This window comes from Psittacula echo, assembly GCF_963264785.1.
Source record: "Psittacula echo genome assembly, chromosome: 1".
In the NCBI taxonomy this organism is placed as follows: Eukaryota; Metazoa; Chordata; class Aves; order Psittaciformes; family Psittacidae; genus Psittacula; species Psittacula echo.
The window spans coordinates 78807111-78822493 of NC_137735.1; the positions used below are offsets into that span (position 1 = coordinate 78807111).

The 15383-nt window shown below is 48.3% G+C and overlaps 1 protein-coding gene across 3 annotated transcripts; it reads right to left on the reverse strand.

The window, feature by feature from the left end:
* Positions 1 to 1106: 1106 nt before the first annotated feature.
* RCHY1 (ring finger and CHY zinc finger domain containing 1) lies at positions 1107 to 12598 on the reverse strand. Of its 3 annotated transcripts, XR_013957082.1 has the most exons (10): positions 12508 to 12598; positions 12283 to 12402; positions 12044 to 12159; positions 11872 to 11950; positions 11206 to 11250; positions 11050 to 11108; positions 10295 to 10321; positions 9595 to 9715; positions 6389 to 6552; positions 1107 to 1464 (listed from the first exon to the last, which is right to left on the reverse strand). XR_013957082.1 is itself a non-coding variant. In XM_080619817.1 (9 exons), exons 1-9 carry the CDS (start codon positions 12562 to 12564, stop codon positions 8580 to 8582), a joined length of 630 nt encoding a protein of 209 aa, XP_080475943.1. In that variant the 5' UTR covers positions 12565 to 12598; the 3' UTR covers positions 7280 to 8579. The 3 variants fall into 3 exon arrangements, 2 of the variants coding, with proteins under 2 accessions (XP_080475943.1, XP_080475942.1); XM_080619817.1 differs by lacking the exons at positions 1107 to 1464; positions 6389 to 6552 and adding an exon at positions 7280 to 8585; XM_080619816.1 differs by lacking the exons at positions 1107 to 1464; positions 6389 to 6552 and adding an exon at positions 7280 to 8637.
* Between the last annotated feature and the right edge of the window lie 2785 nt (positions 12599 to 15383).

Here is a 15383-nt window from a genome sequence, read left to right on the forward strand (position 1 = left end):
ACATCCCACCTCCATACGTGCCTCAAGCTGCTGAGCCCATCACCTGAGCCTCAGACCTGCAGAAGGGAAGGCAACGCCCTCCTGAAACGGATTTGGGGAATTTCAGAGGTACCAGGAGCTGGGTTCTGCTAGAGGAAGGATGCTGTGCAGGCAGCTCTGATACAGAGCAGAGGAAAACAGGGCTGAGACCACACCAAGGGACTTCTTCAGGTGACCACTCCAGACTCTATATTGCATTTATTCATAACACATCCACCTTGTGACATGGATAATGTGTTTATGGCTACAGCACTGCATGCCAGCCAGGGCTGACGCACAGGGCAGAAATCGTGGATGCACTTGCCATGCGGAAAAAGCACTTTATGGCGGAGAATGATGCCCTTAAAGGAAGGATGCTTGTGTTCCATGCGAGGGCTGCAAACACCCCTCTCATCTTCTCACCTCAGACCCTCCAGCTTACCCAGGGATGGCTGTCTTACCATACTATTGCGGTAGGGAAGAAGGGAAAAAATAGCCAGAACATGCTATTCAAAAAGCCTTTTTTCCCCCTTTTCCATTCTCTTTTTAAGAAAGATGAGAATAATTTGTTTTATTTACAAAAATAGCAAGCCCCATTTTTCCCAGAGGCTTTCCACCCCTCCTCCACCCCTCTTTGGCTCAATTTAATCTCAGAGATATTTTATTTATATAGAAAAACATAGTTCACATAGCTCTGTGCAGAACATCCTATTCCGCAGCCGTTGGGGCAGCAGCACTGCGGGTAATGTGATCCCTTTCCAGGTCTCCTGCCTTGCCCTCACCAGGGAGCCACACGATGATTTCGCCACCCCCATTTCCAGATTCCCTCTCCCTTCCCTAATTGTGCTTTTGTTTTGCTCATTTATGAATATGCTAATATCTCATCAACATATTTCCAAGTGTCATCTTCTCAGCCTCTTTGTGAAATTAATGGATTAATGATAGCTCTTGGTTGCAGCTTCCAGGAGCAACAATGCTCATTAGATGAAGTAATTACTCCCTGGGTGAGAGCAGGGCACGTTAGCAGCTCAGACCTCAGTTGAAGGCATCCCCTTGTCCTTGCACTGCACCTTCCTACAGCTCCAGCTTCCAACAAGCAACTTCTCACCCAAAACCCACTGGGAAGTTGGCAATGCAAGGACCACTGGATTTGTTTCCATCGTCCATGTAGTGCACACCAATGGGTTGCTGTCACCTTTGGATGCTGCTCCTGTTCAAAGGTCATTTCTCAAATACTGGGCAGCTCAGGGAAACCCTCTCCCTTCAGCTCCCATGGCTCCACTAAAACCACTTGGCTTTCAGCCCATCCAACTCACCTTCATGGATGCTGTAGCAAGAGTTGTGCATTTCTGTTTCTAGCCCTTTTATTGTTTGGATTGGTTGAGTGGTGATGATGATGCAGTTCCCAGTGTTTAAATAGAGAAAAATACAGGTTCCGACTCCCCCCTAAAATTATAAGTAAACATCTTGTCAGCAAAACACCTTCACCCTCTCCTGCTAAACCTTGTGGCTAAAGCTCAAGGTGTTCAACTCCAGGTTGGGCAGGGCCTTGGCCTGTGCCAGGGAGTTGGAACTGGATGAGCTTCAAAGTTTCTTCCACCCTAAACCATTCTGTGATTCTATGAAACCAGAGCCTGGGAGGGGTTTCCCATCCCAAGAGGGCCACAGCAGCCAGCCTAGAGCTACCTCCCCCATGGATCTCAATGGACCACAACTAGAAAAAAATAACTGCTGAAGGCCTAACCATTTCTCACAAGGCTTCAGATGATCCATTATTCTGCAATTATTCCACAGGTTTAGAAACATGTTCTTCCCCACAGAGCACCCAGACTTCTTCCATTCACCGTATCCCATCTGCTCAGTGGGCAGAGCATGACCAGCGGGTCAAAGGAGGTGATCCTGCCCCTCTACTCTGCTTAAGTGAGACCTCACTTAGAGTTCTGTGCGCAGTTCTGGTGTCCTCAATATTAAAAAAGACATGGAACTGTTGGAACAAGTCCAGAGGAGGGCCACGAGGATGATCAGGGGCTGGAGCACCTCCCGTATGAAGACAGGCTGAGATAAGAGAAGGCTGCGTGGAGACGTCATAGCAGCCTTCCAGTATCTGAAGGGGGGCTATAAGGATGCTGGGGAGGGACTCTTCATTAGGGACTGTAGTGACAGGACAAGGGATAATGGGTTAAAACTTAAACAGGGGAAGTTTAGATTGGATATAAGGAAGAAATTCTTTACTGTGAGGGTGGTGAGGCACTGGAATGGGTTGCCCAGGGAAGTTGTGAATGCTCCATCCCTGGTGGTGTTCAAGGCCAGGTTGGATGAGGCCTTGGGTGACATGGTTTAGTGTGAGGAGTCCCTGCCCATGGCAGGGGGGTTGGAACTAGATGATCTTAAGGTCCTTTCCAACCCTAACTATTCTATGATTTTATATGACCTGCACTTGCAACACCATCCGCCCCAAGGGACTCTTGTCCTCAGAAGCTGTAGGAGAGGAGCAAGAGGAGGAAAGTGGGGTGCCAGCACCCCAAGATCCCCCTGAGGCTCTGCTCCAGCTTCTGCCACCCAGATCAGAGCCAGCTCCTTGCTAAAGATACAGAAATCCATTCCAGTGCCAGAGAGCAACTATTTCACAGCAGTGTAAATAGAAAAGTTACAAGTCCCACATGCGAACTGTCTCCCAACTCCAACAGGGACCATCAAGGAGAAAATGAAAGGAAGTCACCGTGTTTCAAGTATGGAGGTCCCAGCACAGCTCTGGATGAAGCTAACCCTACTTGGAGGTGGAAAGGCAGATGCTCTGCTAACCCTCTGAGTTACAAACAGCGCAACGTTATGAGCCTTTCCCTAACTGTGTTGCTTCCAGTTGGAAAGAAAAAGTCAGACAATTTCTCTGCAGCCAGGCAGGTGCAAGACATCAGCCTTGGCCCCAGGGAAAGTCAGAGCTTCTGGGAAGTGTCTTCTCCCACCCAAGAGGCAGGGTCCAGTTGCAGAGCTTTCCCTGCCTTTCCCCAAGCACTTCCCAGGGATGCAGACTAAAAATACACTGCTGCTGCTGCTGCTTCTTCCATAGAGCTTAGGGTTGAGTTTCACAGCCACTGCCACCAGCTGAGCATCTGCCGCTCTGGGGTACCTCCCCAGCACCCCTCCAGCTCCAGCCTTGCATCCACAACCCATCCCCAGGCATGCAATCACCTCGAGAAGAGCCCACAGGAAGGGAAGGCTGTACAGGAGGTTTAATATGCAATTAAACTTCCCTCCCCGAATGGTGTTATTGGACCCAAGGCCATGAAAGCACACTTACCTGTTTTCTGCCAGCAAGACAAAACCACACCAGAGTCATTATACCCATACTTCCACCCAAAACTGGGAACCCCCTCTCCATCAAAGCAGAGGGGCCAGGATGCAGGGGACCAGTATCCCCAGATGCGCTAGACTCTGGGAGGACGGAAATGAAGCCCAGGGATGCGGGAATGATACCCACCTTGCACAACGGCACTGCTACCCAGGATGGATGCCCCATCCCTGGCAGTGTTCAAGGCCAGGTTGGACAGGGCTTGAAGCAACCTGGTCTAGTGGAAGGTGTCCCTGCCCATCGCAAGGGATTGGAACTGCATGAGCTTTAAGGTCCCTTCCAACCCAAAACATTTCAGGATTCCATGACTCTCGTTCCTATCCCCCCCAAGAAGAGACTGTATCTGGCATCTCCATGAATAAGGGCAGCAAAGCTCAGTGCAGCACCTTACAACATATACCACATACAACAGCTCCCTGACTGTCTTTATCCACCACATTTATCTTTATCACCTCTGCAAGCCATTCGTTTTTCTGCTGTGAAATACCATTTATTTCCCTGGCAAAGGGAGTTCAGGGCTTGCTGCCAAGTTAAATGCACAATAAAGTGGTTCAGCTGGTGGCATCAGGTTCCCCAGCTGCCCCCCTCACTTTGCAGAGGCAAATTCCAAAAGCAAGACAGCAAAAGGTCAAAATCAGCTAGATCCCACCCCCAAGATCATTTTCCTTCTCAACTCAATACAAAAGTCCAGCTGCGGAGGGAGCTGCTTCCCAAAGCTCAGCTCAACTAAGGGTTTTCTTTAAGCCCCCTCTTGTGGTTGGAATCCAAATCGACGTATTTCCAGCTGGGATAAAATTAACTTACACTTACCATCAAATCTGTTTGCCTGTGGACTTGACCAGCATGGTTTTACAATCAGCAACACACTCAAAGGCTACTTCACTTTGGAGTTTTCTGAAGTTGGCTTCCCATCTGCTCCATGTTACTATTTTTTAGCTGAATGAACAGTACTTTTGCAGGGAAAAAAGAACACAAACCACCAAAACCCCATCCCACAAACAGGAAATGGTATGCTGGTAATGAGCAGAACACTCTGGAAATGGGAACTGCAAGATGGGCAGAAATTCAACCTCAGCTTTGGCAAGTGACGAGCCCATGTTGTTCCCCTGTGCTCCCCAACAGCAACACCCACCATAAGTGTATATCCACCAACTCCAACCAATCCACTCCTCCCTTAGTTGTCCCCACTTGCATTTGCCAGGTCAGGAACTCAGCAGCCCTGGAACAATGCATCTTGATAAAGATGTATTTCATCAAGTTAATGAACAAGTTGCTGCATCTGTTTCTCCCTGGCAGCTGCTCACAGGGAGAATTTGCCAGCTCCAGTTTATTTTTTCGTTTGTTTGTTTTTTCTTTATTAAGACTGGATTGCTGCTTCTAGATGCAGAAATTCATGTCCTGCATGGCCACCACACAGGCTTTCATGGCCACAGCGCTCCTCTCGGAGGGAGGAGTCCTGCCAGGAAGAAGTATGAGGTGTGATGGACCCGGAGGGGTAACAGCATCCCTGCCCCAAGGCTCATCAGCAAAGGCACTGGGCTGCCAGTGCAGCCCTCCCAGCTTCCAAGAGGACAGTGTGGACCTTACAGCCGCCATATCTCCACCTGCCAGTGCAAATCCTTAAGAGACACGCAAAAGGAAAGTTAAAGCCTGTGTCCTACAGCAGCACTTCAGATCTGCTCAGCATCTCCCCACCTTCTAAAGGCAACAGCTACCGGGTGCTGACAAATCACAGAATCACAAACTCGTTTGGGTTGGAAGGGGTCTTAAAGCTCATCAGTTCCAACCACCTACCATGGGCAGGGACAACTTCCACTAGACCAGGTTGCTTCAAGCTTTGTCCAACCTGGCCTTGAACACTGCCAGGGATGGGGTAGCTGCAGCTTCTCTGGGCAAACTGTGCCAGGGCCTCACCACTCTCACAGGGAAGAACTTCCTAAGATCTTATCTCAGTCTCCCCTCTGGCAGTGTAAAGCCCTTCCCCCTTGTCCTGTCACTACAGGCCCTTGTCCAAAGCCACTCTCCAGCCTTCTTGCACCTTTAGGCGTTGGAAGACTGTTAAAAGGTCTATCTGGAGCTTTCTCTTCCCCAGGCTGAACTACACCAACTCTCTCACAGACAGGGACCTTCAACAACCCTATGTCATGCAAGACTTGCTTGTGAGCAAGCCAAAAGAGTGTTTTATCACCTCTTTATCACCCAAAGCACTCATCACCTAGATGGGGACAGTCATCTGCAGAGACAGCCTGCCCCACTGTTGGAACCCAAAACCAGGACTAGACAGAGCTTCCCAACCTTCCTCTGAGCATCCATTCACTAGCGGCTTTTTAACAGAAACAGGAATTTACTGTTTCTTTTCCCAACTCATCTCCCAACACATCTCCACACCACCTCTACTTCTGCAGCTACCACCCAAATCCCAGCCCATGGAAGCTCATTTGCTTTTCAGGCATCAGCTAGGAGTGTGATCACGGGACTACTGGAACTAGATAATACTAAGGTCCTTTTCAACCATTCTATGATTCTATAACTGCTTTAATAATACAGAAACCTCAACTTTCCTTTTTTTGAGATTTATCTCAAAAACATCCTGTGACATCACATTTTTATCCCATTTACAGTTCATTTAATCCTGCCTGTCCTTTAACTGTCACAGGGAAGTCACCTCCTGGGCAGCAACACTCGAGCAAGAAAAGCACCTTGAAAACACATGTCATCACCCAAATCCTTTTCATCATGCTTCTGAGCAGCCAAACTGTGCTGAGCTGCTGGCTGTCACCACAGGACTGGAGCTTTTTGGGGAGCAGGAGGCAGGTGCCCTCAGCCATGTCCTCCAGCCCTGGGCAGCAGTGGTGGTAATGGTGGTGGTATGAGCTCTGCTGGCAGCAGGCACTCAAATTCCCCTGCACACTCAGGGCTGCTGCTTATTCCCAATTAAAGAAACGCTTGGTCACATCCCAAGACCCCAAAGCTCTGAGGTGACAACTCCTCCAGGCTGATACGAGCCCTGTCAGGGCTTACCTGAGAGCAGGTCTCCATTCAGGGAAGGAAGCAAAGTCCCCAGGTGACAATACACACTTAGATGGCGCTCCAAAGCAGCAGGGAGTCTTGTTGGCAGCTTCAATGGAGGAATCAAAGTGTCATCCACGAACAAGAGGAGACTCCTTCTTATCATCTACAGGAGCCTGAGGTCAAGCAGAGATGGCAGCACCAAGGAACACCTCACTCATTAGTCGACAGCAGGGACTCACAGTCCCATAGCCAACCCAGCCCCTTCCCAGCCTGTAATCCCCTCAGAAAGGCACTTCCCAGAACATCCAACCCCAAGCCCCATTCATGCAAAGATGGGAAGACAGCATGGAGCCAAGCCACGCTCCTTCTGCACTGTGACTTCTGACGACAACACAGTCCCCACCACTTCCATCATTTTAACACCAGCCCCGAGGGAGAAGCCACCACATGGTGCCTCAAACATCTCAAAGAACACCTTTCCCTAGAAGCATCCCCAAAAGCTCCACAATCACAGAAGGAAGCCTTACCTGCTCCCTCACCCAAAACCCTGCTTCCCCTCCAGCCCAGCCCTGAGGCTTTTTACGGGCTCTGGATGAGCTGATGTAGCCCAAATATGGTTCCCCACAGTGGGGTCATCCAAAATGCCATGGAGGGTGGAGAAAGTCACCCTCAGTTCTAGGGGGACACCATCCTCTCATCCTACAGAAATATTTGGGCTATTAAGACCATTCTTTTCCATAACAGAGACCCACGGGTCACATAGCCATTCATCAACCCCTTATTTCTCAGTACTGAATCACAGTTTAAACTCAGTTGGGAATTTTACTCAGAGAGTAAAAAGAGAGCAAGCACACTGCCTGTGGCGTGACTTGTTTTAATAGAGATGCTGGTTTACATCGATTTACAGCAGAGAGAAAAGTGTTTCAGAAGAGAGACTCCAGGAAAGGCAAGCTCCAGACCACTCCTGGTATTTCATACACAAAAGGGCACCATCAGCTGAAGAAGAAAAGCTGCTGGTATACAGGTTAGAAAAAAGTAGCTCCATGAAGAGTAACTTAATCTATTTTATTTCATTATTGGAAACTATTTGCATGTTCTGAAATTCTCAGAAGAGGAGAACTTGCTATAATATTTAAACTGCAAAACACCTTAGGCAGGATATTATGTGAGGAAAGGTGGGAAGGCTTGTTGGGTTTTGTTTTCTAAAAGCACTCCTCCATTCTCTCCCTGCAAATGAAATCAGATGCCATTGTAAAAAAATAAAAAAACCCCAAAAAACCAAAACCACAAAAAAATTGGTCCCTGCACTGCTCAAGTGCCTATGAACTGCTGCTGCTTTAGCAAATGTCTCAAGTTCAGCTCGATGCCAATCCTGACAAGACAAATATATGTGCTTCACTTTCGTTTACTGAACCATCAAAACATCACACTGTGTGTCTAAACCTCACAGCACCTCAGCCTTTGTAAGGGAATAAAGCAAAATGAGGAAGAAATGGGTGTCTGTGGAAGAAGTGTGGCCTTGCAGCTAGGTCTTTAGGGTGCTCATCACCCAAGGATGCCATTTCTGCCAGCTCACCCTCAGCAGCCACTTGCTCACAGGCCCTAGAACAAATGCATCATTTAGAAGGAACAAAAGGTACTGGCATAAAACTTTGTGGATGTCAGCTTTATGTAAAAAGGCCACTCTCACAAGTTCATTTTCTCCAACAGCTGCCACCAGAATAGCTGTACCTCCACCTCCTGTTACATTCACAACCTTCAGCCACCCCAGAACACCATCTGCTGCATCAGCTGCTTGTCCTTCCTCATTCTCCCTGGTAGTTCTTCTTCCAGGCTGTCTCCAATGCAGCAAACAGCCCTTTTGAAGGGTGTCATTCTCTAAAGAGTAAGCACTTGGTGGGGAGCTCCCGAAGGGCCTGCCCATGCCGTGCTTCACGTACTGGGGAGAGGGCACAGGTACCAGAACTCCTTTGCACCAGCATGAATTAAATCTTGTAACCACTTCACTTGTGCCATGATGATTTGGAATAATTTTTTGCTGACAAGTAGGTTATTTGCTTTTTATTAATTTTTTTTCTTTAAATAGTCTCTTCCAAGGTGGAGTGTTCCTTGTCCAGAGCCTGTCTTGGTCACTGCTCCTCCAAAGAAAGGCTGCATCTTCCATCCTGGGTGGTATTGTACGACTCACAGTTTTTGCACTTCATGCCTAGGACATGAAACTGCACTGTAGAGTGGGCGTTGCAGTCATTGCAAAGGATCTAAGCACGCAGAAAAGACAGAGAGAGGATTTAGCACCAGCAGGACGCTCAGCAGTACACTATGACCATGATTCTAGCAACCACAGAACTCATTTGCCACTGGGGACAAAGCAGAAAACGTCTTCCTTTTTAAAGACACTGGGGCTGATTTAACTTTTCCATTTGTAACACTCAGATCACACTGTGTAATCACAGAGGATTTACTCCTTAGGTGACTCCTTGCATAGGTCAGGGACAGACCTATTGGCTTCTTCTCCTGACATCAGAAACCATTTGAGAAACCCTCAGGTGAAGTCAGGGCACACTAACAGCATTAGCTGGTTTGCAACCAAAGGCAGGCAAGCAAGTGCTCTTCTCAAAATAGACAGGAAAGAGATTTTTTCCAAAAAAAACCCTAGCAGGATGGGTTATCTAAACCACAGCAGATGCAATTAAAACATTAATGACCTAGGCTGCTTAATGCAGCATTACCTGCAACATGATGAGTTTCATGGTTCTGAATTAAAACAAAAAAACCTAAAGAAAACAGAAGTTGTCTCTGTGTGTTAGCCTTGTACAAAGCAACAGCTTCAGATTTTTACAGAAAATCCACCAATCTTACTCTGAAACACAAAGCTCCAAGCTGTTAAAAACAATGTCCCTGCTTTTCACTAAGACATCACCTAACACTACCAGAGAAAGCAAGATACTTCCAAAGACCAAGCTGTTTCTCTGCTGCACCACTGAGATTGTAGTTTTGGGGTATTTTTGGAGTGCAGGTGGGGGCTGCTTCTTTTTTTGGTATTTATAAAGCCAGCAAATGAATACTGTAAGCCCACGCATGACATTTCTTCGTCATTTCTTAAGCATCCGGTTGAATTCTGATCCAGGACAAGTTCCTAGTGCCCTCTACTGCCAATAGTAAAAAGACACAGACCTGCTAAGAGTAGAGTCATGGTTTCAAGTCTCATCTCTTACCTCCACCATCACGTTCTGATATTCTGTGGGCATAGGAGTATGAGCTACTTCATCATCCAGCTGGCGCCAGTACCTTGTCATATCTAAAGCCGAGTGCATGCACAAAGGACACCTGTAACCTCTGCAGGGAGGAAAAAAGGCTAAATCAGAAGATGGAGCGGGGTCATGAAACAAGTCCACCAAAAAGGACAAGTTTCATATTACACTGAAGAAAAACACCATAAATTTGCCTACAAGAAATCTGGAGAGGGACTTTGGACAAGGGAATGTAGGGGCAGGACAAGGGGGAATGGCTTTAAACTGCCAGAGAGGAGACTGAGATAAGATCTTAGGAAGACATTTTTCCCTGTGTGGGTGGTGGGGTCCTGGCACAGGTTGCCCAGAGAAGCTGTGGCTGCCCCATCCCTGGCAGTGTTCAAGGCCAGGTTGCACAGGGCTTGGAGCAACCTGGTCTAGTGGAAGGTGTCCCTGCCCATGGCAGGGGGTTGGAACTGGATGAGCTTTAAGGTCACTTCTGACCCAAACCAGTTTGATTCTATGAAATCAAGAAGTTCTTGCAAGCAGAACTGGAAATTAAAAGCCCCTTATCCCTTCATGAGTCTGCTTTAAGTTATTTAGTACAGGACTGGCATCACAATATTTGCCTCTAAGCAATTTGTTTGGACTACAACAATATTAAGAGACATTTAGAAACACTTACTCCCTCAGCATGTCCTCGTAACATGTTCTGAAAAGAAAACACAGTGAGAAGTTCACTAAGAAGAATGCAATCACCTACTAGTAACACACTTTGACTGAATAAAGGCACACAGAAGTGTGCCCCAAAGCAGAAGTTAAAAAACAGCCTGAGTCCAAGTGAACAGAAAGCTTCCCAGCACATCTGATTCCATTCTAAGGTCTTCTAACATGAAGGAAAAGAGTCAATACTATGAAAAGGTCTGTGTGGTTCAAGTCTGCTTAAAAAATGGAGTGTGGTGCATTACAAGGTAAGTTCAGGAGCTGGAAGACTAGTCTGGAGAGACCTACGTGAAACAGGGAAGCCATTCACTCAGTGCACAGAGAAAATGGGGGGGGTGAGACAAGGATGTCTTAAAGGAACAATCTAAAACTTCACAGCTGAGCTGCCACCAAACTCTTAAAATTATCATGCAACTGCTTCCTGCACCAAGGAGGGACTTCTTGAAATTTAAGTAGTAACTGAAGGAAATTCAGCACAGGAGAGCTTAGAATGAACAGTACACAGGTCCCTCTGCCACCACCGAAGTTTGCTGCTCGAGGAAGACAACCTTCCTAAAGAATTTCCCAATGAAACAGAGACTGATGCCTACCATGTGGGTCCCCCTAAGAAACCAGCTGTCTGTAGCTGATACAGACTAACCAGGCCTGTAGTGCTGCTGAAGCACCAAGCACTAGGCAGCAGCTATTCCCCTCTCTCAAGTATCTGCAATGCTTCACCTGTGCAGAAGGTGACCACAAGGCAACACGTGCGCTCCAACACGAGATGTGTGAATATCCTGTTTCAAGGCAAGCATCAGACAGAAGGAAATTAATTCAGTTGGAGTAAAAAACACCGCCATGCACAAACCCGTGACACGAAAAGCAGCAGCTCACCTCCAAACATATCGGACAGTCCTGCCTGGAGACATTTTCAATGCACTTTCCAAAGGAAAAAAAAAAAAAAGTTATTCTACTACATGAATATTTTTTCCTAAATTCTAAAATACTTTAAAAATTATAAGAAAATATGTATGAAACATTACTGTTTGAATTTAGGTTTGAAGTTGTGAGAATTCAACCTGATCTAGTTGAAGATGTCCCTGCTCACTGCAGGGGGGTTGGACTAGACGACCTTTGAAGGTCCCTTCCAACCCAAAACTATTATATGATTCTAACTAACAGGTGGCTAACCATATTAAACTCCAAACAGCTTGAACATACACATAAGGGTTCTCAGAACTTCTGCAAGCAGCCTGGCTTTACCTATACTGCAGCAGGCTGAGGAGCTCAAACTGACACGCTCTCAGATCAACAATCAAATCAAATCTCAGATCAGCTCCTTTAAAAAGTAGAGAAAGAAAGCAAGGTGTTTATTTTCTGTAGCTCTAACTACTCATAAAGGCAAACCAAAGTGCTCAGTGGTGCCCTTAGGAGCACTTAGAAAAAGAGAACCTGCTGCTCCCTCTGCTCATGTGGCCTCGGATGGAGACAAGGCACTGTCAGCTTTCACTTTCAGGGTGTTTTCCTTTTAGAACACAGAGCTAACAGGTGTATTCTTACCTTGTGCTTTCCTCGAAGGCTCAAGCTCAGGCATAAATTGCACTTTGAACAGTGGAAAAAATCCTCCTTTGGCCCGATCCTGAGGAGAAAAGCGTCAGGCCAGGGCCGGCTCCCTCCCCGCTCCGCTCTTCACCCGAGCAGGGTGCATCGGTCCCGCAGGCCCCTCACGCACCTGCAGATGCCACACTCGGGGCAGTGGTATTGCTTCTTGTCGCTGTCGAAGAGGTGGCAGATCCCGCAGTAGTACTCGCCGAAGAGGTTGTCGCACCCCTCGCAGCGCTGCTGGACCTGCCGTCGCACGGGGAAGACGAGGAGGAACCGGGAAGAGGGTCGTTAGCAGCGCGGCTGGCACTCCCCAACATGGCGCCCCCCCCCCCAACATGGCGGTGCACTCTTCCCCAGCGGACCCACCTTCTGCACGAGGCGGCAGCGGGTGCACTTCACCTCGGCCACGCGGAAGCGGTCTAGCCGGTGCTCCTCGGCGCCGTCGTGGCACAGCCGGCAGGCGTACAGCTTCCCGCAGCACGGCGCCTACGAACGGCACAGAACGGATCGGCTCGGAATGAACCCTCCAGCGACAAGACCCACCGCCTCCAGCGACAAGACCCACCGCCTCCCGCTGCCCCACCGCCTCACCCGCAGAAGGCAGCCGCGCCGGTAGTGCTCACAGCCCTTCTCCCCGGCCGCAGCCATAGTTCTCCCCGCCCCGCCGCTTCCGCCCCGCCCGCCGCGACCGTTGCCGAAGTAGCGGACGCAAGCGAGCCCCTCCTGAAAGACTGAGTTCGCCCCTCCCAGAGCCTTCCGTCTCGCTAAAAACGTTTTGGGTGTTGTACCCTTCTTAAGTCCTTCTTCCCCCTCCCTAAGCCTTAGAATCGTTTGTGTTGGAAGCTCATCCGCTTCTCATCCCCTGCCACAGGAAAGGACGCCCTCTACTTGACCAAGTTCCTCCAGGCCTTGTCCTTCCCCCCTCTGCTAAACCCTTCCTTTCCCCCAAAACCACCTTCTAAATTTTTTTTTGCCATCCCGCAAAACCCCTCTCCTTCCCCTTAGAAACTTTCCTTCACCCCCCCAAACCTTCTTCTACCTTCGGCCTTCATTTCCTCCCCCCAAAAAACCCTTTCCCCAAAAAAATTCCTTCCCCTAAAAGCTTTTTTCCACCCCCTCTCCTCGTAAACTTTCCCAAGACAAACATTCCTTTTCCTCCCCTTTCCCTGAAAACTTTCCCCCCATAAATCTTCCTTTCCCCGCCAAAAAAGCCCCTCTTTTCCACCTGCCCTAAAACCTTCCTTCCCCCTAAAACCTTCCGCCCTTCTGCCCCAAAACTTTCTTCCCACTTTTCCCTAAAACCTTCCTTCTCCTCTTCCTTAAAATCTTCTTCCCAGACCTTCCTTCCCCCCCCCAAACCTTTCCCCAAAACCCACCTTTTCCCCCTCCCCTAAAAATCTTCCTTTTCCCCTCCTTCCCTAAAATCTTCCTTCCCTCCCCAAGCTTTCCTTTCTTTTCCCCTTCCCTAACACCTTCCTTGCTGTCCCCTCTCCCCGACAACCTTCTTCCCCCCCTAACCTTTTTTCCCTCTCCAGACCCTTTCCCCAGCCCAGCCTTCCTTTCCCACCTGCCAGAAAACTTCCTTTTTCCCCCCAAACTTCCTCCTTTCCCCTCCTCCCTTAAAACATTTCTTTTTTCCACTCTCTTCCCTGGTCCCCCCCTCCCCAAATAACAAACCCCAACATCTTTATGCACCACAGGGGACGCAGCCAACAGACAGAGAATGGAGTCATTTCCCTGCCTGTGTTCCGGCAAGAGCCGTTTGGCGTGTGCAAGGACCCGCTGCGACCACAAGAAGCTCCGTATCCTGACTAGGTGCTGCTCCATCCATCTTCGGCTTGGGAAATCCTCAGAAGGTCCACTTTAGGCAAGCAGAGTGGTTGTGTTTGCCCCTGGCCATGGTCAGCGATGTGCTGTGTGAATGCTGCTGAGGGGAACCTGCAGTTGTAAATGGCTGCAAGAAACTTGGTATCAACTATGAAATAAAAATGGATTTAAAAGTCCTATTTTTCAGTGCAGGTAATGCTGCCACTACAAGTGAGCTGACACAACACTGACTCCAGGGAAGACCAAGTGAGCACAGCTTGCATTTGCACTCATACCAAGGGATTTGGGATTTAAATATCCTTTTATTTACAAATTTTAACATGCACATCAACACACAGGATAGCCACAAAGCTCTAAAGACAATAACATCCGTACCATATTCCACATTGATGGGAAAGACGGTTAAAGTTCCAAAATCGACTCTATCGTGCAGTGGGGTAAGCTGTGACAGCTGAAAACAGTGTTGTGAGCAACGCAGGGACACTGCAGATCTGACTAGGGGCAGTTAAGCAAAAATAGTCTCCTAACAGTCCCAAGACAAAAGTGATGCCGTCTCTCTCTCCCCACAACCTGCTATGCCAAGTTCTACACACAAATGCCATGTTTCCTTAAGGGATTGAGCACTTCATTGAGCTACTGAGTGCTCAGAGGCCATTTCCCCTGCCACTAGCAACCCATCTCACCCACTGCCTGCTGGTGTGTCAGTTCACACTGATACTCTTCCTTCACCACTAAGAGCAGCCAGTCAACTGGCCCACTTAAACACCCAAAAGACAACCATCCAAACGAGCGCATTGGGGGAAGTTGCTGAACACCAGGTCACACACGCTGCTGAGTGTTAGCAAGGGTTTCAGAGGAACAGCTGGGAACACTTAGGCATTTAAATGCTGTATTTCTTGCACAAATGTTTTCAAGGCCAAGGTGTTTTCCATCACATATTTGGTAGTGCACCAAGGCACATTTAGCAGCCATCTACTCTCTTCACTACTCATTTAGAAAAGAAACCTCCAAGAGGGCAGCAGTTCAACAAAAGAAAGTGCAGCTTCCTCTGAAAATCCTCCAAACCAGCATCTGCCCTTGTCACACACCAAAAGCCACTATTCTTCTCAGACAAGACCAGAAGGTCAACATTTCAGGAGCTGTTTTGTGTGCAAGAAATCCAGCAGGAATGGCAGTGTGAGCTCTGCCCTGGGGCTGTGCATGAGCCCCTTCCATGGCAGCCCGCTGCGCTGGCAGGAGTGTGAGAGATCCTCCTCCCTCCTCAGAGAACTCACAGCCTTAGCACTGGTAACTCAGGTGGACTGTTCCCACCCTTTTAGCCACCTGCACTAAGAGGAGCAAAGCAGAATGATGTTATGGGCAGGCTAACAAAACCACAGAGGTTCTCCCTGATTATAATCCTCCTTTATTTTGATTTATTACCTTGTTAACACCGTGCACCTACACTTGTGTGCTTCACAGATGAGACAACTTTCTTATTCCCCTACTTCTACTAACAGGATTGCTTCCCATCCCAATGTTTTTTCTCCTTTCTTCCATATCACATAGTTTGACAAATACACTCATACAGATGAGGAGCACATGCAGCACTGGTGCCTTGTGGTCCCTTCGGCCCCAGAGAGAATCCCTGCAAGGGCAGG

Coding starts and splice junctions, on each gene's coding strand:
- RCHY1 (XM_080619816.1), bottom strand. CDS start 12,564: ATGGCTGCGGCCGGGGAGAAGGGCTGTGAGCACTACCGGCGCGGCTGC. Junction 11,951..12,043: donor CCCGAGTGTGGCATCTGCAG/GTGCGTGAGGGG, acceptor TTTTCTCCTCAG/GATCGGGCCAAAGGAGGATT. Junction 10,322..11,049: donor TGTGGTCACCTTCTGCACAG/GTGAAGCATTGC, acceptor TTTTCTTTTCAG/AACATGTTACGAGGACATGC.